At 42.0% G+C, this 27,830-nt stretch overlaps 1 protein-coding gene across 1 annotated transcript in view; it reads left to right on the forward strand.

Moving 5' to 3' along the window:
* Positions 1-21,781, forward strand: part of DIP2B (disco interacting protein 2 homolog B) — a gene marked incomplete at its 5' end in the record, with an annotated part of 66,559 nt that extends 44,778 nt beyond the window's left edge. Inside the window, 30 exons of the mRNA XM_082011887.1 lie at positions 78-169; positions 666-776; positions 2,244-2,367; positions 2,890-2,999; positions 4,228-4,330; positions 5,356-5,420; positions 5,695-5,788; positions 6,344-6,463; positions 7,255-7,369; positions 8,003-8,142; positions 8,350-8,486; positions 8,803-8,883; positions 9,344-9,471; positions 10,280-10,394; positions 11,369-11,570; positions 11,986-12,095; positions 12,233-12,313; positions 12,876-12,999; positions 14,050-14,171; positions 14,786-14,897; positions 15,370-15,479; positions 16,132-16,262; positions 16,848-17,016; positions 18,053-18,223; positions 18,742-18,803; positions 18,931-18,988; positions 19,608-19,682; positions 20,280-20,457; positions 20,648-20,771; positions 21,301-21,781. Coding sequence (XP_081868013.1) covers positions 78-169; positions 666-776; positions 2,244-2,367; positions 2,890-2,999; positions 4,228-4,330; positions 5,356-5,420; positions 5,695-5,788; positions 6,344-6,463; positions 7,255-7,369; positions 8,003-8,142; positions 8,350-8,486; positions 8,803-8,883; positions 9,344-9,471; positions 10,280-10,394; positions 11,369-11,570; positions 11,986-12,095; positions 12,233-12,313; positions 12,876-12,999; positions 14,050-14,171; positions 14,786-14,897; positions 15,370-15,479; positions 16,132-16,262; positions 16,848-17,016; positions 18,053-18,223; positions 18,742-18,803; positions 18,931-18,988; positions 19,608-19,682; positions 20,280-20,457; positions 20,648-20,771; positions 21,301-21,553 — 3,617 coding nt within the window. The 3' untranslated portion in view covers positions 21,554-21,781. The remainder of the gene's footprint in view (positions 1-77; positions 170-665; positions 777-2,243; positions 2,368-2,889; positions 3,000-4,227; positions 4,331-5,355; positions 5,421-5,694; positions 5,789-6,343; positions 6,464-7,254; positions 7,370-8,002; positions 8,143-8,349; positions 8,487-8,802; positions 8,884-9,343; positions 9,472-10,279; positions 10,395-11,368; positions 11,571-11,985; positions 12,096-12,232; positions 12,314-12,875; positions 13,000-14,049; positions 14,172-14,785; positions 14,898-15,369; positions 15,480-16,131; positions 16,263-16,847; positions 17,017-18,052; positions 18,224-18,741; positions 18,804-18,930; positions 18,989-19,607; positions 19,683-20,279; positions 20,458-20,647; positions 20,772-21,300) is intronic.
* Between the last annotated feature and the right edge of the window lie 6,049 nt (positions 21,782-27,830).

The raw sequence follows: 27,830 nt of genomic DNA on the forward strand, positions 1-27,830 counted from the left end.
GCAGTCAAGAATTGAAATATTCTCTCGTATGCTGGGTTGATTTAGAGTTGTGCAAGTCTCTCTTCTTTGTGTTCTAGGCAAATTGTGGAGCAGAAGTCTCAAGCTGGCCTACACACTGCTTAATAAACTGGGGACCAAAAATGAACCCGTGTTAAAACCTGGAGATAGGGTAATGAGTTTGGGACTGTCTGGTTCTCCCTCTGAAATAAAAAGAGGGTTTTGGGGGGCTGTAGCTTACCACAGACACTATAATCTGATTCTTTTAATAGCGAGACTCTTATCCCAGGGACAGGCTATTTGGGAAGGAAACTTCTGTGATTTTTTTTCAGTCCTGCTGGCTGCTCTGTAAGCAACTTCATGGCTCTGGACTTTGAAATACATCTAAGGAAGAGCATTGCACCTCTTAGAGAAATACAGAGTTTTAGATCTCTGCTTTGGCTGTGCGTGCATCTTCATGTGTATGGGCACACAGGGAATTACTGCATGAGGAACTCATGCAAATACCAGGTATTCCGTGGAAGAAAGAGTGCTCGAAGGTGCCGTGTGAAAAATGCTGTGGTAGAATGTGAAATAACACAACATTTTCTGACTTCTAGTCACTATAGATCTGAAATTTGCAATTTTTCCTTGTATTTCAACTAACAAAATGTTTTTGTGACTTGTAGGTAGCCCTTGTTTATCCCAACAATGACCCAGTCATGTTTATGGTGGCATTTTACGGCTGTCTCCTAGCTGAAGTCATACCAGTGCCTATAGAGGTACCTCTTACCAGAAAGGTAACGTTGATGGAACTTAGAGGAGTGATAGGCTGATGTGGGATGAAAACCAAGTCAGACCATCAACCTCTGAAAACGTTTCACGGCATCCAGCTGCTGCCTTAGCAGCTCTGTGTCAGCGCAGTGTGCAAGACCTTTGTGAACCTGGAATAGCTGTTTAAAAATGGAAAAACTTATTGACCAGAGAGCTGTGCTGAGTAGCTGGAAATGGTCGATTCGCCTAAATGCTGTGGTCTTCATTCTGTTATTGCAAATAATTTACATGGTACAGACGATATTGGGAACCTGCCCTCTGATCGATGTGAAGGGGGTCTCATTTCCAGCCATGCTTAGCATCGGCCAGTCTTTTGACTTTGCTGGAGGCTGAAGGTGCTGAAGTATTTCTGAAGACTTCAAGGCACTTTTTGTAAATTATTTGCTCAACGAAGTGTTTTCTTTACCCTTACCAGAATTTTTGCAGTATTGCCATATTATTGCCACGTCAAGAACTGTTTAAAACTTTAGATTTCATTAAGAGGAATCAAAAGCAACAGGCTAATGGCAAACATATTGCAAGAGAGGTGGTAATGAAATGGTAAGCTAGTCTGGTGATACTATGGGAGTCACAGAGCTGTGCTTTCATTTGTCTGCAACGTGACGACTGCTATAGCAACCAAATACAAAATTAAAACTTCTCTCAGTCAGATTTCTTAGTGAGCTACCTCATTTCAGTGTTTTTATCATTGTGCAATAGAAATTAGTTCCTGGGGAAGGAGAGGCCTTGTTATTTCAGTGTAATTATAAGTTTTGCTTTTTTTGCCTCATGATTCCTCTTTGAAGCTACTGGGCTTCCCTTAATGAAAATAAATGGTGTGTGCTCGATGCCTAGATGCTGGGCATGAGCACTTGTTTCCTGTGGATTTCACATCCAACGCATTTTAGTCTTGCCAGTGTAATACTTCTTTTATGTATAAAGAGTTCCCTTTGAGAATCACCAAATTTCCCTGCAATCTGCCCTCAGTTACAGAATCATTTCACTTTTTAACAAAATGAATTGAAAAGAGCAGGCTTGGTATGCAGAAGATTAAGTAGCCCTTCTGCATTTTTGGATGGCTTATCATTTTCCTGTGGACTTTTATTGGCTTGTAGGTATGTCTCCATTTACACCCAGCAAGCCTTTGTGCTTGGTATATATCATCTTCCAAAACGTGTCATTATGTAAGCTTAGAAGCTGTTGTATTCATCCCTGTCAGACAGTGGTTGTCATTTGAGTTTCAAACCATTGCCAGACATTGGATGTCAGAGAAGGGCAAACCAAAGGAAAGTGTGTTTGTGGGCATGGGTTGTTTCTTCTTTTTCCTCCCAATGTGATCCATAATGTTACCATGCAGTTACCAGAGCATTACCAGACCGTAGATTTTGGTAAGGGCAAAGTTGACTTATGTCATCTTTAAACAGGAATGACTTTTTTCCTCCCTCTTCCCTCAGGATGCTGGTGGTCAGCAGATTGGTTTTCTGCTGGGAAGCTGCGGTATTGCTTTGGCCCTCACCACTGAAGTTTGTCTGAAAGGACTTCCAAAAACTCAAAATGGAGAAATTGTGCAGTTTAAAGGTTAGATTGGTTGCATACTTGCTTTTGATTGCACTTCTGCTATAGCTGAACTGTCTGAAAATAGTTGTCGGAAGTCTGAATGCATTTGGAGGGGGCAAAGTGAGCAACTTTTCTGATAGCATCGCTTAACTGTTGTAGGTTTTATGCATATGGTGTAGACTGATCCATGTGTCTGACAGAATTGGTTTGTTGTTCCGGAAGTCACGATGAATCCATCTTACAAGCCAGGGCTGTCCTCGGATCCTGTGGCATTTGGCAGGTTCAAAAGCAGTTTCATTAATGATACAACAAGCTATATTTAGAAATACTGCAGGGATCTTTCCTGAGTAGAGGAAGTGCCTTGTTGCCCACTGAACTCCCTGATGAGAAACAATATGAACCTTCTGGCTAGTAGCTTGGCTTGGCTTGGTATTTTGCTTGTGTAACTGAACTTGGACAAATGATGGGGTTTTAGTGTGTTCTTGCAGAATATAAATCCCTCAATAAACTGATATTAATATTCCACTTTAATTTTGGCTCTAGGTTGGCCCAGACTCAAATGGGTTGTGACAGATTCTAAATATCTCTCCAAATCTCCTAAGGACTGGCAGCCCAACATCTCAGCTGCGGGAACTGAGCCAGCATATATTGAAGTAAGTAGTGAACGGGGAATAGACAGTAGTTTCTGTGAGCTGAATTTAATGTTCTAGTCACCAGAGAGATAATACTTTCACCTCACTACCTTAAACTTTCCAGTTTCTAGCCACTGAAACAAGTCTTTCACTGTGTACAGCCTGCTGTGAAGCTTATTTTAGTTTTGAATACCTTTGTGGGCTTGAGCGCTCCCCAAAATGGAGAACACTCTTCTAGTTCCAGAAAGCTAGTAATTGAGGCAACTGAGCTCTCTGAGATAGTGTACTTGATAACACGGATTTCTGAAACTCCTTAAGCCAACGGCATTTTGAATTTTCTGTTCTTCCTGGCAGACATTGTTTTTGTTTGTACACCTCAGTAAGGCAACTTCTAGGAACTGCAGTGGTTTAAGTAGTAACAGTAATTATTGGGCCCCTCACGACACGGAGGACGTTGAGGTGCTAGAGCGTGTCCAGAGAAGGACAACAGAGCTGGGGAGGGGTCTGGAGCACAAGTCTGATGAAGAGCAGCTGAGGGAACTGGGGGTGTTCAGCCTGGAGAAGAGGAGGTTGAGGGGAGACCTCATCGCTCTCTACAGCTGCCTGAAAGGGGGTTGTGGTGAGGTGGGGGTTGGTCTCTTCTCCCAAGTAACCAGCGATAGGACGAGAGGAAATGGCCTCAAGATGGGCCAGGGGAGGTTTAGGCTGGATATCAGGAAGAATTTCTTCACTGAGAGAGTGGTCAGGCATTGGAACAGGCTGCCCAGGGAGGTGGTGGAGTCACCATCACTGGAAATATTCAAAAAATGTGTGAATATGGCGCTTTGGGACATGGTTTAGGGGACGTGGTGGCGCTGGATTAATGGTTGGACTTGATGATCTCAAAGGTCCTTTCCAACCTTAATGATTCTGTGATTTGGCCTTTCTAAAATTACAAATAGGCCTTTCAGTTTACTTATGGGAGCAGGACGAGATGTTGTGAGAAGTAGTAACAATGAAATAAACACAAACGCATTCAGTTGTCATCTTTATCTTGTATCTCTCTGGAGTTATCTGAACGTGTTTGCTACCTGAAAACTATCTTCTCGGTAGTGAACCTTGCTGATACCTTTCTACAAGCAGACACTTCTTCAAGTATGTCTCGGCAGCTTTAGAGGAGCAAAAGTTTATTTAATACGGATTCTGTGATTTAATATCCTCCATATGTGGGATCTAGAGTCACACCCTGACTTTTTTTTTTCTTCTGTAGTATAAGACGAGCAAAGAGGGCAGTGTTATGGGTGTTACAGTGTCTCGGATTGCCATGCTGTCTCACTGTCAAGCCTTGTCTCAGGCCTGCAACTATTCTGAAGGTAGGTGATGTCACAGAAACATCAAAGGAATGAAGGTTCAGCGACATCATTTTCAGTGGTTGCCTCTCATATTTTTAACAGCTGTCTATGAGTAACCAATACACAATAGTATCTACTTAAAAAAAAGAAGACAAAAAAGTACAGATTGATTCTGCCCCAAAAGTGAAGACTGTCTGTAATCTTTTCCATCCAAAAACGACATTGTTTTCATTGCCATAGTGAAGAGGAATAAAAAGTGGGATTTGCATCATGTATAGAAAGTTAACAAGTCTGCTCTGATGAATCAGAAGGGGAGCAGGTGAATCAGAAGTGGAGCGTTTTCCAGCAAGCTTGAGTCTCCCCCTCACTGTACTGATCACCCATTAAAATGTCTTTCCAAACTTTTGTTCTTGATAGTGTGTGTAAATATCAAAGCACCTCTTGCTTAAACTGGTTCTGTACTAGTTGCATGAGGCTTTTTGGCTAACTTGGAAGTGGAGATTGGAAATTGCTGGTGGGAGTACAGAGAGTTCTGCTGCAGGATATGGTTTTAGTCTGGTCTACCTTGTAAGTCAAGCTAATTTATACATCCATGACTGAAACTTTATTTTTAGAGCTGTATGTCATGGCACTTTAAAATGCAGAGTTTGTCTTTTGGAAGCCATCACTTTAATTTCCGTTGCTTCTGGGAGTCAATGCTTGAATGATGTTCTCGACTCTCTTCCCCTGCTACTGCTCATGCATAATGAGGTTAAGACCCTTTCTGTTCTACTGATGTACATTACAGGCTGGAATGTAATTTTCTTGCAACTTTCTGGGATACGTTCTGCCTCTTAAATTGACGTTCAGTTGTGTTATTTTGCATAACAAGGAGCTCTGACTAGTAAAACATATAATCAGACAAACAAGGCTCTGAACTTGGCTTGCTGCATGTGTACTTCTTGGAGCAGATCTGACAGACTCAAATGTACGCAGATTCTAGCATAAATAATGGTCACAGCTGTCCTGGCACATTTCACTTCAAAACTACAACTTTCTTTTTCCAGGTGAAACAATAGTGAATGTTTTGGATTTTAAGAAGGATGCAGGGTTGTGGCATGGCATTCTAACGGTGAGTTAAGCCTATAAGGACTTTCTGAAGCATTTCCTAACTCTTTATAATTGCAGCATTTGAGGGGAGATGGTTGAGGACCATTACCTATTAAGTCAACCATTTCTCTCCCTGCTAGATCAGCAATTCTCTGGAGGGAGTGTAGAAGCATCCTCAGTAAACTTACGTGAATTCATGGTGGGGTAGGGGTTGATAGGGAGTGAGGGTGACTCCTATTTCTGCTTCATAATAGGTTTTGTGAGCCCTTTTCTAAAAATCTTTTTCTACTTTTCAGAATGTAATGAACAAACTGCATACTATCAGTGTGCCCTATTCTGTGATGAAAACCTGTCCACTCTCATGGGTGCAGAGAGTTCATGCCCACAAAGGTAACTGTGTATGTTCCACCACTTGAGCTTGAAGTTCTCAGGATAAGTGAGTGAGGGGCGTTAAAATCTCAAATGCTTTAGAACCTGTCTTCTTCCTATTCTGTGACAAATCACAAGGGCCAAAACTCTAATTTATTTCTAAATATGCACTAAGTCCTAATGCTATGTGGATGTCGGTGAACTTGATGAGGACCTCATGACCTGTGTAGTTGAAGCCAGTGCCTTCTATGAAACCAAGAAAATAGTTGAGCGCAGCGAGATCCATTGATCCCCAGTCCTCACCAAGGACATTCAGATGGTGATAATGGATTTATGCATTTTGGAGGAGAAGCTGCAACAGTGACAGACCCTGGCTTAGGCGGTGGGCAAATGGACGCAGCAGATGCTATTGTGTGTTAGGGTTTGCTGTTACTGCAGGGTCAGTTAATTAAGGTTTGCCTGCTTTAGTGAGAATTTCTCATTTGGGAGTGTTGGATTGTGTATTCCTATGAAAATGACTCCTGGAAATCTTTTATTTGTCCTTATATGGTACTTTTTTTTTGTGTTGATTTGCAGCAAAAGTTGCTTTAGTCAAGTGTCGAGACTTGCACTGGGCCATGATGGCCCATCGAGACCAAAGAGACGTCAGTTTGAGTTCTCTACGCATGCTGATTGTAACTGATGGTGCAAATCCTTGTGAGTATGCACATCCTGCTGCTTTCAGGAGAGAGGTTTCTCAGCTAGCTGTCTCACAGGCTCAAGCTTAAGTCCTTTTGTAGATACTTCTGAGAAGATTTCAGTTAGGGGAGCTGTCTAATAACAGCTGTTGTGAATTGTGGTGCATTAGCACTAGGGCAGGGCATTTTCTGTGCTTTCATCCTTTTGAGTATGAGATGTGAAAGATGCTGCAAAGTAAGAAACAGGAGAGTTGAATGGGGAGCTCCTGTGTGTAAAACAGAATTCTGGTAGACAGCGAGATTGGTTTAAATTGCTCACAGGGGATTAAGGTAAAGGCTTTTAAGAACTTTGAAGGGGAAAAAAATCCCCAGAAAAATCTGCAAGGAATGCTATTAGTGAAAAGGCTTAAAGAATATTTGTCTACATGGCACCAACTGGAAGGGGTGCTTGGAATACCATTAGTCACATTTTGATTATGCATGCTGCATGGAAACAGACCCTACATATGTGTACTAATTGCTGAAAGTTTGGAAAGTAGTTTAAGCCTGTTGTTGTACTGTGAGCATGCAACAACTCTGAAGCAAATTGGGGGAGAAAAGCAGACTTGTTCAAAGAGAACATGCCTTTTCCCAAGTAGGCGCTTAAGCTCCTTTGTGGCTGGTATCTTGGAAGATGCTATCTGGAGTTTTTAAAAGTGACATAGTATATATACTTTGCAAATACACTGCGCTTATTTCTAGATTATTTTACAGCCAGTCTTTAAAACCAAATTATGTAAAGTCATAATGGCATATTTTCTTTCTTTCCAGGGTCTGTTTCCTCATGCGATGCCTTTCTAAGCTTGTTTCAGAGCCATGGGCTTAAACCAGAGGCAATTTGTCCATGTGCCACATCTCCAGAAGCGATGACTATTGCAATACGGAGGTAATGGGCGTACAGCATTGCAGTCTATTTGCTAGATTAAGTGATCCAGGCTGAGGTTTGTTCACACATCGGTTGGTCATAGTTGACTTAAGCATGTAATAAGCTCCACTGACATTTACTGTGTGCGCTCAGGTATTCAAGTAGCTAAGTTGTTAAACATTACTCCAAAGATATGAGTGGGTTTTTTCTCTCCAAGATGTGTGACAGCTCAACAGAGCCTGCGACACCTGTGCACTGCTTTTTCCTACTCTTGATTTACACAGATAGAGTGGTATTCTTGAATCTGAGATGAAATTTGATACCATTTTGGACAGTCATTTTCACAGTCTGTTTCTATCCGTTGCTGCCTTCTGTAATAAATAGCCCTGTAGTCAGCTGGCTCGGGAACTGGTGTTTAACACTGGGTAAGCTAAAGAGCTGGAAGAAGAGTTGCACTTGCCCAAGAATACGGTTTCTTACTGATCAATGTGGCTCTTCTGAGAGGCAATCTCTACTGCCATCTCATACCTTAAAATTTGTTATGTAAAGAAGAGACACCGAAATACGCATATTTCTCTTGCTGCAATATCTTAATCCGGGTCAAATAATGGCCTGTATGCCTGATTTAGTGTATTGATTTTGTGTCCTTCAAAGGCCTGGGGTCCCCGGGGCACCTTTGCCTGGAAGAGCCATCCTGTCCATGAATGGGCTGAGTTTTGGTGTGATTCGTGTCAACACTGAAGATAAAAACTCTGCTCTCACTGTCCAGGATGTTGGCCATGTGATGCCAGGAGGTAAAAATGTGCAGGAGTCCCCTATAAGATCTTTTTGCAAATGGTCTGGAATGTTTTCTGAACTGGTTTTCTGAACAGTTTTCTGTTGGTGTCGGGGGAAGTTAGGCAGTCCCCATACTGTGTTGTCGTATCTGTCACAGTTAAATGCATCAGTTCTTACGCAGGCAAATCTTGGGGACTATTTTAACAGTGCGTGATTTGTCCTAGGAATGATGTGTATAGTGAAACCTGATGGACCACCTCAGCTCTGTAAAACAGATGAGATTGGTGAAATCTGTGTGAGCTCCAGAGCAGGAGGAATGATGTATTATGGGCTGGCAGGGGTGACAAAGAATACATTTGAGGTATGTGTAGTAGAATTCATCTTTCTTTCCCTGTTTCCTATGTGGAACTGATAGCCTTGTATAATCGCTTGGTTTTGTAACTTAAATGTTAATGTTATCTTTAAAAAGATACCCTGAAAAACTCATTACTGTTAGATATATTCAGTGTTCCCCTTTCATAAAGGTCTCCCACAGTGCTAAAATTATGACTGTACCAAGGATTCCCTCCCCTTCTCCTCATCGCTTCACTCGCATATAGTGCAATTCTTGATGTGGGGAATGTTTTTTATCCTCAGGCAAATCCATTTTGCCTCCAATGTCCTCCCTTCTGTTTCAGGTTATCCCTGTGAACTCGGCTGGCTCTCCAGTGGGTGATGTGCCATTTGTCCGTTCCGGCTTGCTGGGGTTTGTTGGACCTGTACGTAATACAGTTTTTGAGCTTGCATTGCTGTATTCTTTTGTTTGTCCTAATAGCCTTGAATGTTTAAAAGAAAAGCATTTGGGTACAGAAGTATGTGTAAGGATAGCTTGCTGTGGATAAGATAGTTGAGAGTTAATGGGTTTGCCTGAGCCTGTAGGAACCCTTACTTTTCCAGCATGTTGTCATTACAGTGCCTTTTTAGATTGCTAATTTTTCTAAAACCAAGTGTAAGAAGCTTTTTGTATGACAGTTCTGCTATGCATGCTGGAGTGTCATGTCTCACTGAGTGGCTAGAATGCTTCTCCTGCTTAGTCATAAATGATGTAATTTACAGAGAAAGAAAATGTGTTTTATACAAATTCCATTGATCTAGCCATAGTTATAAAATAAGCAAGTCATCAAAGACATTTGAATACCTGCTTTATGTAAGTTACTCCGATGCCTTTTTATCTTTCAGGGCAGTTTGGTGTTTGTGGTTGGAAAAATGGATGGATTGCTGACAGTTAGCGGACGTAGACATAATGCCGATGACATTGTAGCAACTGGATTGGCAGTAGAGTCAATAAAAACAGTTTACAGAGGAAGGTTAGCAAAATAAACCTTGTCCCTCCCCATAAGCTTCTGCATGTAATATAATGAAACGGGATCTTTAGTATGATCTTGGATTTCTCTTCAGTAACTGGTTTGTTTGGGTAGCTCAGTTAAAGTAAATACGTTTTTGGTTTAGACAGTAATTTGCCTGATCCTGCCCAACACAGGTCTGTTTTCCGCAACTACCCCGCCTGGCTTTTCATCAACTCTGTATACTTTAGGGGAAGGAATCAAGGAGCAAGATAAGTCAGCCACATGGAGAATTTAATTCTCTGCTTCTGTAGAATTTCCTTTTAAGTCTCTGTAGTAGTTAGCTGCTGGCTGATGCCCTGCAGCAAGGAGGAGTTGCATTAATGTCCAAAGATACATCCCCAACTGCTAAATAAAATTAAGTAGTTTTCTAGATCCTCAGGCGGGCTTGGAGCTCATGCCTCTAAGACTTACCAGGAGGTTTTAAGCCCCCTATGTTATGTAGATACTTTTAAAGCTTTTATTCTATTGTTGATTTGCCACCGGTTGGAACAGAAGTGTGATAGCGGGTTGAGAGGACAGGGGACAATGCTATGTAGAAATTTCGTCAGAAGGTGCGATTAATCCCTTACATACTTCACAAAGTCTTTCCTTTTTGACTCAATTTTGTCTAATGTTTTTTCTCTGTCTTTGTCCCTTGAGGTTTTGGGTTTGGTTTTGGGTTTGTTTGGGTTTTTTTTGCAAGTTCTGTCTTCAGTATGTTTCTGTGACTTCCGGTTCCCAAGGCGTAAAACCGGAATTTGTGCCAACAAGGCTCTCCCATTTTCCTTAGGATTGCTGTGTTCTCAGTATCTGTCTTCTATGACGAGAGGATTGTGGTGGTTGCAGAGCAGAGGCCAGATGCATCTGAAGAGGACAGTTTTCAGTGGATGAGTCGAGTGCTGCAGGTAAGCCCACTTACATGGGTGGACGAGGTGAGTTTGTGCAGTGTTGCAGTGTGTGGGCAGATCAGAGGCCATCAGCATGCCCCAGATGGAAAGAGCACAGGCTCATGATCCCTCTTGGCACAAGGTAATTTTACAGGGTCACAAGCTGGGTACATCTGCTGTGTACAGGCTGTTCTGTTATGTCCTGAAGGTCCTGGGAAAGCGGCTGCAACACAGGACAGCGTAGGCTCTGACAAAGCGGTCAGCATTATGCTAGCAAGGTGACTGTGTAGAGGAATACAGTTGCCTCTCAGCACTGCGAAGCAGATCCAGTGCTCAAGCTTAGCAGTTCTGCTTTTAGTCTTGGATCACGACGGTGCTCAAAGTTATGCTTTAAAGCCACCCTTAAATTTGGAGATGCATTTTCAGCAGGGAGATGGTAAGCAGAGAAAGGTTAAAACAGCAAAATGAATGAGTGTAGTCCTAAGAAAGTAGAAAGAGCAGCAAATACTTAATTTGAGAACTGTCTGCATTGCATGTAGGTCATTCTTGGGGATGATGTTTCAGGTTGTGAACTATGCAAACAGGAGAAAAATCAGGGAACTACCTGGTGGTCTGAATAATGTATTAGATGCCTGAATGCTGAGGCGGAAAAAAAAGGAACAGTGTGTGATGGTTCAGAGGAGACAGATGGATAAAACCCTAAGATAAAAATCATATGATTCATCAAGCAGCTGTGCATATTTTGGGATTTTGGTCATGAAAGATTTAAAAATTGATTTCTCATATGTGAAATGAACTATAAAGGCAGGGATGCTAACAAGCACTTAACTCTTGCCATAGAGCTCGCTGATGTTACAGGGGTGAAATGCTGACTTGCTTCTCACTACCTTATAAATGCAGAGATTTATCTTGCAGTATGTCAGTGCAGCCATTAACAGCAGACTGTCTCCAGTAGTACCAAGAATTTAAGTCACCATCTTTCCTTTCTCTAGGCAATTGACAGCATTCACCAAGTGGGTGTATATTGCCTTGCTCTTGTGCCAGCCAATACATTGCCAAAAACTCCGTTGGGAGGGATCCATATCTCTCAAACTAAACAGCACTTTCTGGAAGGCTCTCTGCATCCGTGCAACATCCTCATGTGCCCACATACGTGTGTGACGAACTTGCCAAAACCCAGGCAGAAACAACCAGGTAACACGAGCCCCTTTTGTTTAACATTAGTAAATTGAAGGTCACAATATCAGACCGAGGAAGCTGTGCAATGCCTCTGACGCTCGGTATCCTACTTGCTGGGGACCAGAGCTCGTCTTGTGGCCTGTGGCTAGGGTGTGTTTGAGGCCTCTCTTTGCATGTGTCAGTCAGGAATTTTGATTCCTACTTTTGAACTCCTTGGGATTCTCTCTACTGATGAATAGGAGACTAGCAATGCCTTCTGAACTCTATCAGTGAGGTTTCATTACCTCTCTTCTCGCATCCATGCCCAGGAGCAGTGGGATCCTACAGAGGATCTTTGTACCTTTGCTCTCCTGCAGATTGCAGTTCTAGGCCAGGTCCTTGTTATTTGCATTAAAAGTCCACCTTTCATGTGGCTGTTCTTTATCAACAGGCGTTGGCCCTGCCTCTGTGATGGTGGGGAACCTGGTTGCTGGGAAGCGTATTGCTCAAGCCTCTGGAAGGGATCTTGGTCAAATAGAAGACAATGATTTAGTTAAAAAGGTAAATCAGTATTTGTTACAGCTAGAGAATGGCAAAGAATTTACCCTACAGCTGAATGCAAAGCAGCAATGTGAAGCACTTAAGTACTGCCTCTGAAGTAGAGTCACTAGTATTTAATTACTGCCTCTTTGTTTCAGCACCAGTTCCTGACGGAGGTATTACAGTGGAGAGCTCAAGCAACTCCTGACCACCCACTCTTCCTTTTATTAAATGCCAAGGTACAGTCAGTGCTGAGTTGTTGGGTTTTTTAAGGTCCACAGCATGTTATTCAGCGCAAGTTTGAGACTGTTCCTAAAATCTTTTGCCCATTCCCGTGTCCTCTATTTAGTCTCTCTATCAGATTTTGCCCATGTATTTGTAATTTTAAATTTGAACCTTTGAACCTATAGGTCACTTCGTCTAAATGAGTGTCACGGTTCAATGCTTCATTTTAAAACTGAGCGTGTTTGTAGGTCCCACTGGTTCCTGTATCATTTAATGGTGTATCCCTGTTGAGTATATTCTGGCAAGGTTCTGGTGCAAGAAGACCTGAACTGACTCCCTGGAAGGTAGAATTTTCTAGAGCAGATCTAACTCCATCTCTATCTTTTTGATATTGTAGTGGATAAATGGCTCATTGAATGCCAGCAGCCTATAGGTATAGATAACTAGTAGCTATAAACTGATGCTAGCAAGCAAGTTTGGTTTGTTTTGTGTTTTGTTTCTCTTTTTTCAGCGGCCATTTTACTGTCACATGTGTTGTGCCAGGCCTTGTTTAGAGCATTTTTGTCTCCTTTCAAGGGAACCACTGTGTGTACAGCCACCTGCCTTCAGTTGCACAAAAAAGCGGAGAGAATTGCATCAGTTCTGTGTGACAAAGGACATCTCAATGCGGGAGATAATGTGGTGCTTCTTTATCCTCCTGGTAAGCAAGTTTTAATGATGACTGCATCCCACTGTGGAAATGCAGTGTGGTCTGACTTTGACATCTCATTGAGATCGGAAGTATAGGAGAGATCATTGAAACAGCCATACCTTAGGGACTGCATAACTCACTGATTTAGTTTTGACTCCAGACAGGGCTGTCCTAATGTCTTGTAGTATCAGGACTCGAACTTCGATTCTCTAGAGTTTTTGAAAAGCCAGTTTGTACCTTCTCACTCCTGGATAGATCTTGCTGTGTCATGATGTTTAAAATAAAAACTTCAAAGACTTCTGTGATTGTCAAAGATCCTCTGGTATGATATGTTCACTGCAAAGTTATTAGAAACTTGTGACCGCACTGCAGGTGCTGAAGAATTGCCCTAGTCTCCCTACCAGAGACACCTCAGCTCCTGGTCTATTCAGATCTTGTTTGTCTGAAGTCATGTTGCCAGTTGGCAGCTTTTCATCCGGGGAAAGCATGTAGTTTTCCATGAGAAATGGCAGGGTGGCTTCTGGTAGAGACTGGTGCCATCGCCTTCAGCTGTGCAGAAAATGAGCACTTCCTCTGAGACCGCTGGGTGCCCCTTCTACAGCAGTAGGCTGGGAACAGTGGGAAGCGCAGTCTGCCTGCTGTGGCCAGTAGCACACAGCTTTATCACTTGGCGTGTGTAAGACACTCCCTGCTAGCGAGAGGTGCTCTCTGGTGTGCATACTTCTTGCCCTGCCAGACAATTCTCTCTTGTCCTGACTGACTTTTGAGTCATTTGATACTTGGGACGTTCTTTTCCTGTAAGATGAATATGGTTTTCTGTGTGATCAGTCTTCTCTACTTTCCCAGCCCCTTTTCCCCAAGCTTTCTTAGCTTCCTTCTTGTGCTGCCCTCGGTGTTTGGACTGCTGACGTTGCACATGGAAGCGACTAGTGTGTGTAGCCTCTTCTAACAAAAATTGTAACCGGTGCTTGGAGAAAAAGTACCAGGAGGGGAAAGGCTGGTGTCACCAGGTTGTCCATCCACCAGTGTCCTACACTACAGCCTGTCGTGTCCTTGCAGGCATTGAGCTAATCACCGCGTTCTATGGCTGTTTGTATGCTGGCTGCATCCCCGTGACCGTGAGACCACCTCATGCTCAGAGCCTCACTGCTACTCTGCCCACTGTGCGAATGATCGTGGAAGTGAGTAACGGGGCTGTAGCTGAGAGCATGGCTGGAGCACTCTCGGACTCGAGTGGTTAACACAGCTGTCCAAACTCCTGTGCTGTTTACATGACAGCAGTGAGTGAAGCACATCTTACAGATGAAGGACAGTGTTTTAATTCATAAAATGCAAGAGAGAACCACCTCTCCTGATGTGGCAGACAAATTGCTATGAAACGGCTAGTTTCTGGGAGATACTAATGTGATGTTAGCACTTAAAATTTCACATTGATACTCCTTACTGCTGGGCAACTGCAGATCCTGTTATTAGTTACTTTCCAAGCCCAGTAACCAGGAAAGGATGCCTCCCCATTATAACCATGGGGAGAAAGCTAGATGTAGTCTGTCTAATGTTCTCACCTGCTCTAAAGGTCCTTACGTGGTTACTTGCATTTTAGTCTGTGTTTGGGGTTTTAGTGAAGGAAGAGTAGGGAGTAGTGTTGCAAAAGCCAAAGAAATTAATGCAGGTTTGTTAGGGGATGTTGGCTACAGATAGTAAAAATACACTCTCTGAGCATCAAATCTTGCAATGACAGTGCCATTGGGACATGCTTTTGTCTTTTTTATTTTTTAGTAAGTGTTTATCTTTTTAGGTCAGCAAAGCTGCCTGTATTCTCACAACCCAGACCTTAATGAGACTACTGAAATCCAGAGAGGCAGCTGCTGCTGTAGACGTGAAAACCTGGCCAACCATCATTGACACAGGTGCGGTCCATGGGCTAAAAGACTTTTTGAAGTTTTTTGTAGGGGTTACCATTGACTTCCAAAGGGACTGTCCCCCATTTCAGATGCTAACTGGATGGCTCTTAAGAATTTGCTTGAATATTTAGAAAAACAATCCAAGATACAAGCTAGGCCTGACCTTGTATACTGACATCCCTTCTGCATTTGTTGAGCTATGCATGTAGAATAATTTTGCTGAAAAGCCATGTTGCAGACAACTATTAATTTCCTTATGACAAGAGCGAGTCGGTCTCTTCTCCCTTTTCCTGAGAATAAATAAATTTCTACGTGGGAGCTTTAGCAAGGGTCTTGTCATATAGTAGTCTGTCTCTCATGGAAAGAGAATTAATAGAAAGCTTTATTACCCATCTCGGGTTTTTTGAAAGCTGTATTCTCCTTTCAAATACCAGTTCAGTAATCAAAAATTAACCACGTTTGTTCCTTTCTTGTACAGATGACTTGCCCAGGAAGCGGCTGTCTCAGATCTATAAGCCACCTACGCCTGAAATGTTAGCATATCTAGATTTTAGTGTTTCCACAACAGGCATGCTTACAGGAGTAAAGGTACAGTAAAATGGTTTTAGAAGACAGGGGTTTAGGTGTCTTGTCTTGGGCTGATACTCTGAACCACCTCTCCCCTCGACTTCCACCAAAGCTGGCTCTTGTAGCTTAAATAGAGACCATGCTTTTCTTCCAGTAAAGCTATGGATTTGCTGCAGACAACGCAGTGTGACTTTGTGCTGAGAATTAGTTCTGCAATGTAGGAAGACAGGTCTCTACAAATGGACATTTGGAATTCTGCTGCTGCCTCCCACTGGAGAGCTGCCTGTTAGGAGAGCAGTGAGCGATGCGAGTAGCATAGCTGTGAGCTGCTTTCCCCCACCAAAAGCAGAATAGGGGTGCAGTTGACGAAGAAGATAAGAAACTAGAAAACGAAAGCCTTAGACTGTCTTTAACGATCAGCCGTGTTTGGAGTCTGAGATGCCTAAAGCTTTTAAGCAATAGCTACTGGTATCACCATTTCTGGTTTACTGTGGCTCAGAGGGTTCTGCAATGCTCTGCCTCTGCTATGGACAATAAAGGAAGAAGAAACATAGTTTTGCCTTGATAACACTTAACTCCATAAACTATCTTTATTCTTCTCTACCTGTCTTGATGGAGTCTTATTTTGACATCCTTGAATTTCAGCACAGTTTCTCTGTCTCTTGTGTTGCAGATGTCCCACGCAGCAGTGAGTGGCCTTTGCAGGGCAATCAAGCTTCAATGTGAGCTCTACTCGTCTCGGCAGATTGCAATTTGTCTTGACCCCTATTGTGGACTAGGTTTCGTGCTCTGGTGCCTTTGCAGGTATGACTTTTGAGGGGAAAAAGGAAAAGATTAACTCCCGGGTGGTTATAAGTGGGAAATGGCAGTCCACATCTTTATCTGGTGTAATTACAGACAGATATGTTGACATTACCAAAATGACTAATTTCCAATAAGGGGAGAATTTGTCTTTGAACTGACAATAATACCTTCCCTTTTCCTGCGGATTAGCAAGATGTTATCCTGTCTTGATTATGCGTAATTGTGCTGCCAAATGTTACTGGCTCCAGAATGTTTCTGTTGCCTTTCTTCCTTGATTATATGTTGCAGCAAGGGAGTTTTCATTCTGTAAACTGTGTGGTTGAGCCAGTTCTCTTCCTTTATTCTGACAGTGTCTGTGCACATTTGTGTGTGTATAAATTGTTACTCTTGTACAGTAAATTGTATTTTTAAAACGATGTTGCTACAGATGGTGGGCATTGGAGCTATTAACAATTTGCCTCAGATGCAGAGTCCCACAACCTGCTTTTGGTCTAGCAGGAATGTAACATGAAAATACAGTAAATATTAATTTAAATATAACTACATGCCACACAAAAATGTTTTCTTCCTTGATGTTCTTCACAGCGTGTATTCTGGACACCAGTCAATTTTAATTCCTCCTATGGAGCTGGAATCCAATCTTTTCCTCTGGTTATCTACTGTCAGCCAGTATAAAATAAGGGACACTTTCTGTTCCTATTCAGTCATGGAACTGTGCACAAAGGGACTTGGAAACCAAGTTGAAATGTTAAAGGTAAGGAATGTTTCCTGAATGTTATGTTAGATAAATTAAGTAAACTGTGGTAGTAAAGCAAAGTGATAGGATTGTTAAATACAACAGTTTTGCTGTTGCATAAGTCTCCAGTCCACAGCTTGCTCAAAAATGAAAAGCAACAAAAAATGTTTGCAGCCCCAGGAAATTAAAAGGATTTAAATTGAGTAGGGTGTATGTATTGCAGTGTAGGTAGCACGTTGCCAGCGAGTATCAGAGACTGCTGGGCAAACCCTAGAGAGAGGATGCCAGCAGCAGAATGCTATGCAGAAGAATTGCTTATATAACAGTCTGCAGTGAAGGCTCAGACCAGCACATGATGTAAAGCACACATGTTAGGCAATTTGCTAAATAGAGGTGTTTTCTCCTTGGAGATGAGAGGAAGGGAAAAAAATAGCTACATAAAGCACTTGTGGTGGCTTTTTGCTTAGGGTTTACTGAAGTAGTGTACTCTGTCTGTGGAATTAAGTCTTGTTCTGTTGGTGGCATAGAGTTCTGAAAGTGTCTGCCTTGGGGTGTGTCACCAGTTAAACTGCGTAATGCACAAATTCAAACAACTGGCCAGTGCTGTTCCGTGCATTCATGATCATGTCTAGAAATAATAATGGATTCTGGTCCCAGTTTTGTTGAAGACTCAGTGTAATCCCAGTAAATGACTTCACTCTCACTTGGTTTGGTTTCCATCTTTATAAATAGTGAATAACAGATGTAACCTTAGCTGAAAAGCACTGCAGAAGCACGGGATGCTACGTTCTGTAGCAGGGGAAGAAGCACCATTAATGAATATTTTGTTCTAGCAGTATTTCTAGGCTCTGGCCAGACACATTTTATAATTACAGATAGAAGCTGAAGAGGCAAATTAACTTGAACACAAGAACAGGGTTTGTCCTGCATTTCTCTATTAGTTTCCAGGGATAAAAAGCAAATGTCACTTCTTGTGAAGGGACAGACCTTGGTGCAGTGTGGCAGGGGTAATTAACACATACAGGCCTCTGCACTCATTTGTGTTTTTTTCCAGGCACGAGGAATTAATCTGTCCTGTGTGCGGACTTGTGTGGTAGTCGCAGAGGAGCGGCCGCGAGTTTCTCTCACTCATTCCTTCTCCAAACTCTTCAAAGACATTGGCCTGTCGTCTCGTGCTGTAAGCACCACCTTCGGGTCAAGAGTCAACGTTGCCATCTGTTTACAGGTAACGCGAGTGTGTTCTAGTGCACGTTTTGTCACTGGCATCAGGTTTCCAAATTCAGTTGTATTCTGCAACGGCAAACTTCCTCATCTGCACACGCTTCTCTGTTGTTAGCGTAGCTCAACATCAGCTTTGTAGAGAACAGCTGGCACAAGATTCAAGCAGCTTCTCTTGTTTTCAACTGCCAGATTATATCACGGATGCTCAAAACAACTGAAACATGACATTAGAGAACTGTTTTATTTCCATGTAAAGAATGCCTCTGCTTGCCCCAGGGCTGATAGTTGAGAGTGCTTGGGCTGTCTCAAGAGCAGCTCCTTCCTTCCCAAAGGTGCATCCCACACTGGTGTTACACTCAGCATAGAGAGAAAATAGCCTGTTTACTGAAGTGTCTCCCGTAGTGCAACTGTGAATATGAATTTTGCTGCCAGTAAAGAACGCCTGGAAACGTTTATGAGCTCAGGCAGAAGTTAACCTGACTTCTGTAGGTACATTAAATTTTCTAAATGTTAACTCTTCAGGGAACATCTGGACCTGATCCCACCACAGTGTATGTAGATCTGAAATCCTTGAGACATGACAGGTACAGTAAGTTTACTTAAACTTATTTAATAACGCTATAAAAAATGTTGTAATGATACCAAGCTATCACACCTCGGTAGATTTCTGTTCTTTTTTTTTTCCCCCTGACAATGTTTTCTTTACTTCAGAGTACGTCTAGTGGAAAGGGGAGCTCCACAAAGCCTGCTACTTTCAGAATCTGGGAAGGTAATTTCGTGTTATTACCTGGAGGCATGGCACACAGCATCTGATGACCACATATTGCTTTTTATGCTCCTTATGATGTAGATGTGTAGCTAGGAAAGGTAATCTTGTAGCATGGCATGAGAAGAGGTGATAGTTGGTTACACTCTTCCTCTGGAAAATTAGTTTGATTTATAATAAAGTATCTGATTTAGGAGCGTGCTTTGCTGAAACAATTGGGAGAATTGGTTCTGTTTACAGTAAATGAACCATATCGAAAGTGTCTGCTGTCGTATCCTTGTAATCAGCATGCATTTGAGACTTACCGTTGCTCTTACTCCCATTCTTTAAATGCCTTAACAAAAAAGTGTTTTCCCCGTAGTTTTTAACATTTCATTCTTCAAAATCGAGGTCTGGCAACATTTACAGGCCTGGAATGCTTTAGTTATGTGGCTCTTGAGTCATGAAATGCATTCACACTGTTAGTATACCTCAATGTACATGTCCTAGCATGTTTTATAGCTGTTTGTAATTTCTGTGGGTGAAATCATGCCTCTCCAGAAGTAATGAACAGCCTTTGTATTTTACCTGTGCGTGAAGATAATTCACATACAGATTACATATTCCTTCTTGTGATCTTTAGATTTTACCTGGGGTCAAAGTAGTCATTGTTAATCCAGAGACAAAAGGACCTCTTGGAGATTCTCATCTTGGGGAGGTAAGCGCAGATTTCGCTGTTTGGATAGCTTCTCCTGTTGTCTGCTTCTTGAGCTATATTCTCTCTGTTCGGTTGTGTAAGTTGCCGGGTGACAGTTTGTGAGTGGTAATACTTGCACGCCTTTTTAAGCTGAATTATTGCTGCAGTGTTCAGAATTTAGGTGTGTTGTTTTACTGTCAAGTTTAACAAAAAAGAAAGCCTACTAGAAGGAAAGGCTTATTGCAGTCTAAATCTTGCCTCCAAATAATTTAATTTACATATTGCTTTTCTTACCTTGATGACACACCAGTATATTTGATCTGTGTTGATAGATTATTATAAATTTTTGGACTTCACATGTTACAAAAATCTGCAGTTCACTTACTCAGTTAATCCTCACTTACCGTTATTAGGAGAGCAGATCTGCAAAGCGCATTTTTAAGATTCTACAGGATATTTGGAGGTTTGAGCTAAATGCAAAACATTTTTGGGTCTGGAATATCGTAGATAAAAAGAGAACCTTCTTGTTACAGTTTATTATGTGCTTCATTTTAATACTCAACAGATGCCCTGGTTTTGTAGCGTGTGGATCTGAGTGTTTTTCCGCTTCCCGTACAGATTTGGGTAAATAGTCCACACACGGCCAGTGGCTACTATACTATCTATGACAATGAAACCCTTCAAGCTGATCATTTCAACACTCGTCTGAGCTTTGGCGACGCTGCTCAGACACTTTGGGCTCGGACCGGATACCTTGGTTTTGTTCGTCGGACGGAGCTCACAGCTGCCAGCGGAGGTATGGCAGAAATTAGTCTTTATCTTTCAAATTAAGATGAAGAGTTTTCTTTCATACTGTGCAGCAAATAAGTCCTGATCCACGTGTCTGCATGCAAGAGACACTTTGTTTTATCTAAATTCCACTCGCTGTCTGCCCTTTTCTCTTTTCATAGTATGCATATGCTTCATTTCCCGTCTCTCCTCTCTAGAGCGCCATGATGCACTGTATGTTGTTGGAGCACTGGATGAAACTTTGGAACTGAGGGGACTGCGTTACCATCCAATTGATATCGAGACTTCTGTATCTCGAACGCACAGAAGCATTGCTGAATGGTAAAACAGCTGTGAAAAAGGAATTCATCCTAACCTTGCTGAAATGTAGCAATGTTTATGCAAAAATGCAGGATTTAATAGGAAAAAAACCCCAAAACCTAAGGCAAATTCAGATACTCTTTTGTGTTACCATCAGCAAGTCGTGCACCTCATTTCCCCTCTCTAGATCAGAATAATACTGGGCTGACTGACCCAGTGTTTTCTCCCGAGCCTTAATTCCAAATAGAAATTATGATTTCCTGCTCTGTAATACAAATATACAAATACAAATGGTGTAAAGAACCATTTGTATTTGAGTCACTGAAAGCAGCATTTAGTTTGTACGTCACATTAGGTAGTACTGAGATGTGTTTGAGCTGATCTTTGACGTGTCAGGACTAGGTCTTGGACTTAGGTCGCTTGGAAATGCAGCCCAAAGCAGGTGGTAAAATCCATCTAAGGATAAAGAATTGTAAACTTTGGAGCTTTGTGTTTGTGAAAATAACTGGGGTTTTTTTGTTTGTTTTTTCTTTTTCTTTTTAACTTTCAGTGCTGTATTCACATGGACCAACTTGCTTGTGGTTGTTGTGGAGCTGTGTGGCTGTGAACAGGAAGCCCTGGATTTAGTTCCTCTAGTTACAAATGTGGTCCTGGAAGAGCATTACCTAATTGTGGGAGTGGTGGTGGTAGTGGATCCTGGAGTTATTCCTATCAATTCCAGAGGAGAGAAACAACGAATGCACCTCCGCGACAGTTTTCTAGCTGATCAGTTAGACCCCATATATGTAGCCTATAACATGTAACGTGTATGGGGGAAGTGATGTTTGGAAACTTTGCGGGACCACTAAATGGCAAAGGGTGGCTATAGAAATGAAGCTGGTGAATATTACTAATACTTGATATAAAGTTTGAAATTGCTGCCATATTTCCTTCATCTCATCCTGTGGTATTAAGATCGCGTTAACTACCAACGGACAAAAGGAAATGTGGTAGACAATGGAAAACGTTTGTAACAGTTTACTGAAATATTAGCTTTATAGAAAATGCAAAGTTGAAAAGTGTTTGAGCTACAAAATTCCTAAGGCCTTTACAGTAGTGTTCCTTTTTTCATCTGTTGTACATATTTGTATTTTTATCTAATACTGTTTTAGGATTCTATAAGGGGAGGGTTTATTTAGTTAAGATAATAAACTATTAAGAAAAGGGTCATCAGAGTTCTGCAGTTCCCTACTATATAATGTACTTTGCATCTGTACTGTAGCTATTCATTCCGTGGGATCACACAACTTATTTAAAATTGTGCCATGACCAAATCAATAACTTACGGAATCTAAGAGTTACTTATTCATATAGATATTTCTGGAATTTAAAAAGAATTTTGCCTATATTTTAAATATGTAAATATTATTATACATAATTCACTTAGAAAATTAACTTGGATAATGATGACAGCTGAAGGTGGACATTTTTAAGGACAAGTAACTTTTGTGGTCCTTAGCATAATTACATTTGGTTAGACAACTGCGAGAGACACACATCCTTCACAAGTTTTCTTATTTCAGTATGTAGTCTTTTATTGCTGGCCAGAAGTGTCTCATAGCATGTAGAAACCTAAGATTTTAAGGCACATCTTTCTAAAAGAGGCTGAATTTAAACAGTAACGTGGAATTTGGTAGAAATCGCAGTGCAAGTCCAAAAATGCTTAACTGAAATAATGCATCTGAGTAGCAGCCTCTGCCTCCACCTCTATGACGCCTTGTTTTTAAAGGAAAAACAAATCCTCAAGATTGTTACACAGTTAAAGTCGCTGTTCGTGCAATTCAGTCATCGTTCCGTTCAGTTCCCTCTAGGTAGAGCAAGAAATACTGTAAATAGGCTTTAATGTAAACTGGGAGGCCACAACCCAGTTTTCCTCAAAGCGTTCACTAGAAAGAATTAGATAATCCTTTTACAGGAGGAGGCACAAAAATGAAATAGAGCAATTCTGGTAAACACATCGTTAAATAACTTTGTGAAAATTAATATCCCTGCCTTGAAAATACTTAAGTTTTCACATTAGTAAATGTGAAGAAACGGAAGCCTTAGAGTAGTGGATATAAGGTCTTACTGTCAGGAAGCAATTGCACACCGGGCTGAGGGAGAGACAATGTTTAAGCTTTGACTCAAAATTACTTTTATTTCATCTAATACTTGATAATCTTTTAAGAACAGTAAAATTCCTGTGGGTGTTAAGAAAATTTGATTTTGGAAGCAATGAGAGCTGATACCAGACACTGCGACAGGGTTTTTTTGAGTCAAATTTGGTATACAGTGTAAATAAACTTGTTAAAATGTTCCAGATTACCTCACTCAAAGCTGTTCGGTTGTTTTTAAAAGATTTATAGTATGAACTCTGAAAATCCTGTGGCAGTTATCAGAGCAGAACCCAGTTTATCTGTAAGCAAACCCCAGTTTTGTCCTTGAATAACTCCTGATGCATCCTGTTAGTTCTTCACTGAAGACAGGAGCATTAAGATTTAGAGAAAAAGTTCCGAATTATATTTTTGAAAAGTATTTGGTGAGGGAATAGATTTCGAAGCTGAAAGTTATTGCGGCAAGTCTAGACTTAAGAGTTCTTTGCAAACGCTACAGTTTACAGGTGCACATTTTTGAACAATTTTTTTCCCTGTATCTACCACAGTAGTAAGACGACACTGCAGGTGCAGTTTTCATGGTATTGTGCTGCTGCCTGGGTGTGAAAGGTTGTTTCTGGTTTCTCAAGATGTGCGTCCTAAAATACCTGTGCACAAAGTCTTTAGTTTTAACAAATTGGCCACAAAGTGAAGAAAGTGACGGGCGTAACTGTGACTAATACAGGTGGTACTACAACTTATTGAGGGTGTAAAGTGCACAAAAATTGTTCTCCCTTTTCAGCCAGCAAAGACTTGTTATTACATGTTACGCATCCCTCTTTTTTTTTTACGTTTTCTTGCACAGCACAGTGACATGCAATACAGCTTCACTTCGTTGTTGCCCATTTCAGAAAAAAATTCTGATGGTCTTGACCTTTTTCTTACTCAAAGCTTTAGATAAATCGTTTCAGCAAATACTTTATTTGTCCATTGAAGTGGATTTTAAGTACAATTCTCGGATTGTCTTTTATTTTTACTCGTCATTTTTCAGAAATAAAAAATGTATGTATTAATTTGATCAAAGATTCCCAGTATGTAGCAGATTGACTTTCTGAAATGGCATTTTTGAATTACATACTGGATTATTTTGATTTTCTTTTTTTCCCTTGTTTTTTTACTTGGCTAGGTATTGATAGCTTCTTAGGGTTTGGGGTTTTACCTTTCAAGTTTACGGTGTACTCTTAATCTTTATTCCGGCGTGTTACACGTCTCTGTGTTGGAGTTTACAGTCCTGCCCATAGAATGAGATAACATTCCATTCTTGATCGCCAGCAAGTGACATACAGCAGCTGGCCAGTTTTGACTTTATTGAACGCTTTTGTCCATGGTTGGCACGGTGAAAAGCAGTGCACTGGAGAGGAGGAAGTACGGAGCTGTGAACCTGAAAACCCCGATTTCCGACTCCAGCTCTGCTAACGACTTGCCACGAGGCCTTCAAGAGATCATGTCACTCCTTCAGTTTCTTCATCTGTAGATGAGGATATTATCTAATCCTTACAACATCCCTGTGAGGTAACTAACTGTACAGCACTAAGTGCTAAGTATTTTTCATTGCTAGCCTCTTTGAGGTTGGGATCAGTTTGTTCTTGCAAACCATAATAAATGATTATTCGGTGGTTGTGGGAGGGCTGTCAGAAGGTGTGACCGGTTTGCTTTACAACGGTTACTCGGTATCATTCCATACCAGAAGGAACTGAGATACTCAACTTCAGAAAATTGGTGGGGCCACTGATGTTGCATGTTCAGGTTCAGAGTCGGATGCTTTTCCGTAACTGCTGAATCTCAAGTGTTGAGTCCCAAGAAGCAGGCTCCCCATGCTAGTTTGACTTTGCAGCTTATGCAGTCGCAGAAGGCAAATTCTTTCCTGCTGTTGTCCATCAGATTCCAAGCTAAACAGCTGCAGTGAAACTTAAAAAACTAGGAATTCTTAACACTTTGAACTAAAATATTTTATACGTCTTACTGTTTATGAATATTCCCTAAGCAAAATATGTGGGTACAGGTAATTTCAAATCCTGTTTTGTTAAAATTTGCACTGCATTTCTGATTTCAATAAATGTAATTAAGATGTGTCATACTAACTGTCCTAAAAATAAGGTTGTAAAAACGAGATAAATTTTAGCCCTAGATGCAACTTTTCTTTAATTTCTGTCAACCTAGTTACCATTGTCAAATTCAGACTACAGCGTTATGTAATTATGTATAAAGTTTTTATTTATTTAAAATTAGATTAGATATACCTTTTTAAATTTAACATCTGGCTGGACAGTGTTCCATTAACGCATTGATTGTGTTTCCTTTGTCTTGTGTTAATAAATATTGATGCCTGATTGCTTGCTTAGTTCTTCACTTGCTGTTCCTTCAAAGAATGTTTTTTTTATGGAAGCAAACATGGGTTAGCATTTGTCTTCCTGAAAGGGGGAACTTGTGTTTTTGCAGATATGTTACATCACTTGTAAGGTGTCTAGAAAATGGCAAATCATGTCACTTGTATCCAGAAATGTGTCTAGAGGGGAAGCTGTGAAGAGCCAAGCTCCCCGCGCTGCCGGGGCTGGGCAGAGGTTGGCTTGTACCCACAGCCATTTAGCTTCTGAAATCAGGGTCATAAGCGAGCTCACTTGCTAAGGATGAACTAGATGCAGTTTTAAGCACGACCTACCTATATTTAAGGTTTTAGTGTAGTATTAAATATTCTTTATTCAATTTCTGGTTAGGGTTCAGGGCTGTTACATGTCATTTTGAACTGGAATTCAGTGAGAGATTTATAGGCTCTTAAATCTTTGCGATTCCCAACAAGATGTGAGGGGTGTTGTCCTCTGGAGGGCTAAAGGAACTGCGTAAAGCTTTGTATGAGCTGATGAAATAGAAACTGTGGTGGCATTTGAGGTTTAACACTGGGTAATCTCTGCTGTCCAAAACTAACCATGGAGGTTTTAAGAAGATCTTAAATATTCATAAATGTTAAGATACAGTTTAGTACCAGTGAGGATGTAATTAATATTAATGATCTAACACAGCAACCATCTGTGTGTGTACCCATTAATGGTTGTGTGTTTCTGGTTTCGAATATACTTAGACACATTATTTCATACAAATGATGAGTAGCAATTTTGCCATGGTTTCTTTTGAAAACATTTCATTTTCAGTAAATCTTTCCTGTATTTTAAAATTATTTTCTTAATATTGGGGAAACCTCTTTTAGTTAGTTGGTTCTTGTTTGTTTTAACTTTGAATTGTTACAGTAATCAAGTACATTGAAATAGCCAGTAAGTCTTTCCTTCCCATAAATACATTTAGAATTGAGTTACCAAATTTCCCAGGTGTCTGAGGATTCTTGTTGTCACAGCTCCAGCCCAGGCTCTTATTAGATAGTGCGAGCTTAATACTAATTGGGTAGGTAAAACTTTGCATAATTCTCCCGAAGAGAAACCTTGAGAATGTGAAGCTTTTCAGCAGTCGCTGTGGAAAGTATTGTCAGGGGAATAGAGAGCATACTCAGGCTTTACTGCAAATAACTCATTCATCTGCTGACATTGATTGTACAGAGATGAAGTGCTTGGTAAACCAAGGCAGAACGAGGGGGACTTCGGGAAAGTAAAACTAAAAAAACCCAAGCAAACAAAACCCACACAAAAAAAACCCCACCGTTGGAAACTGCAAAAGAAATAATGTTAAGAGTTCTATGTAGCAGCAAGAAAAAAAAAAGTATGTATCACACTAAAGCTTTAATCCCTTTGTAATATTTTACAGTTTGTGTAAGGACAACAGTTGGGACATGCTGAAAATGGTGGGAAAGGTTTCCACTGGTGGTTAGCTAGAGTTTGTGTGTTTTGCAGGTACTGCTAAATTTCCTTACTGTGATCCCAAGCGGTGCTATGAGAACAAACACTGTGAAGAGGGGTTGTCACCCCATTACTGTGCTGCTGCTTTCCATTTTCATTAATTTTTAATTCAAAGAAAATCATCTGTCCTGCCTCACCTGCCTGTGAGGAATTGTAGGCAAAATCCTCCCCCCTCCCTTCACATTTGACCGTTGTTTAGTCTGAAGCAGTCGCTGTGCACTGCCTTAAATTCCTCTTTCAGTAATACAGCCGTTCTAAAGATTAAAGACAAAAGCAAAGCGGAAGGATGGTCGTGGTCCTGTGCTGGAAGGCCAAAACGGGCCTTTTGCGGGTGTAAAAGCCAACCCCGCTGCACTTTCGCTACTGTTTGGCGCGATATTTTACGCGTGGCTGCGTACACCCGTGTCCCGGTTGAGGATAAAAGGAAATAATTGTGTTTTTCTTGGAGGCGATCGCTCTCCTGACCCGGCCGGGCCGGGGCCGGGGCCGAGGCCGAGGCCGAGGCCTGCGCGCCCGGCGCTGCGCGTGCCGCCGGAGGCACCTTCCCGCCCTCGGGCCGGCAGCGGCGCTCTGCCGCCGCCTCTCTATGGTACCCGTCGTTGGAAACTGCCGGGTGGAGGTGGTGCCAGAGCGGGCGCTCTAGCCTCCCCCTCTATGCTGCGGGAACTCTATGGTGGGGATTTCTAGGCGAGGCCTCCGCGGGGACTCTATGGTCGCAGCCCGCCCACCCCGAGCGTCCCGCGCGGGCCCGCCGTGTTTACGATGCCGCCGGCGCCGGTTTCCTGAGGCGGAGACGGGCGCGGCGGCGGCGGTTCTCCCCACGCGCGGCCACCGGCGGGGCCTGGCGGGCCTCTGAGGTAAGAGCGGGCTCCGCCGAGGCACGAGCGGGCGGGGGAGGCCGCCCCCTCCCCCTCGGCCCGCCCGCCCCTTCCCCCCCGCCCCCGCCGGGCCCGGAGCAGCCGCTCCCGCCGCCGGCCGCGGGCCTAGGCCAGGCCCGGCCAGGCCGCTCCGCTCAGCGCCCGGCGCCGTCCCTCCCCACAGCTCGCTCTCCTCCGGGCCGCGAGGGA

The sequence above is a fragment of the Phaethon aethereus genome (assembly GCF_964289735.1).
Source record: "Phaethon aethereus genome assembly, chromosome: 29".
In the NCBI taxonomy this organism is placed as follows: domain Eukaryota; kingdom Metazoa; phylum Chordata; class Aves; order Phaethontiformes; family Phaethontidae; genus Phaethon; species Phaethon aethereus.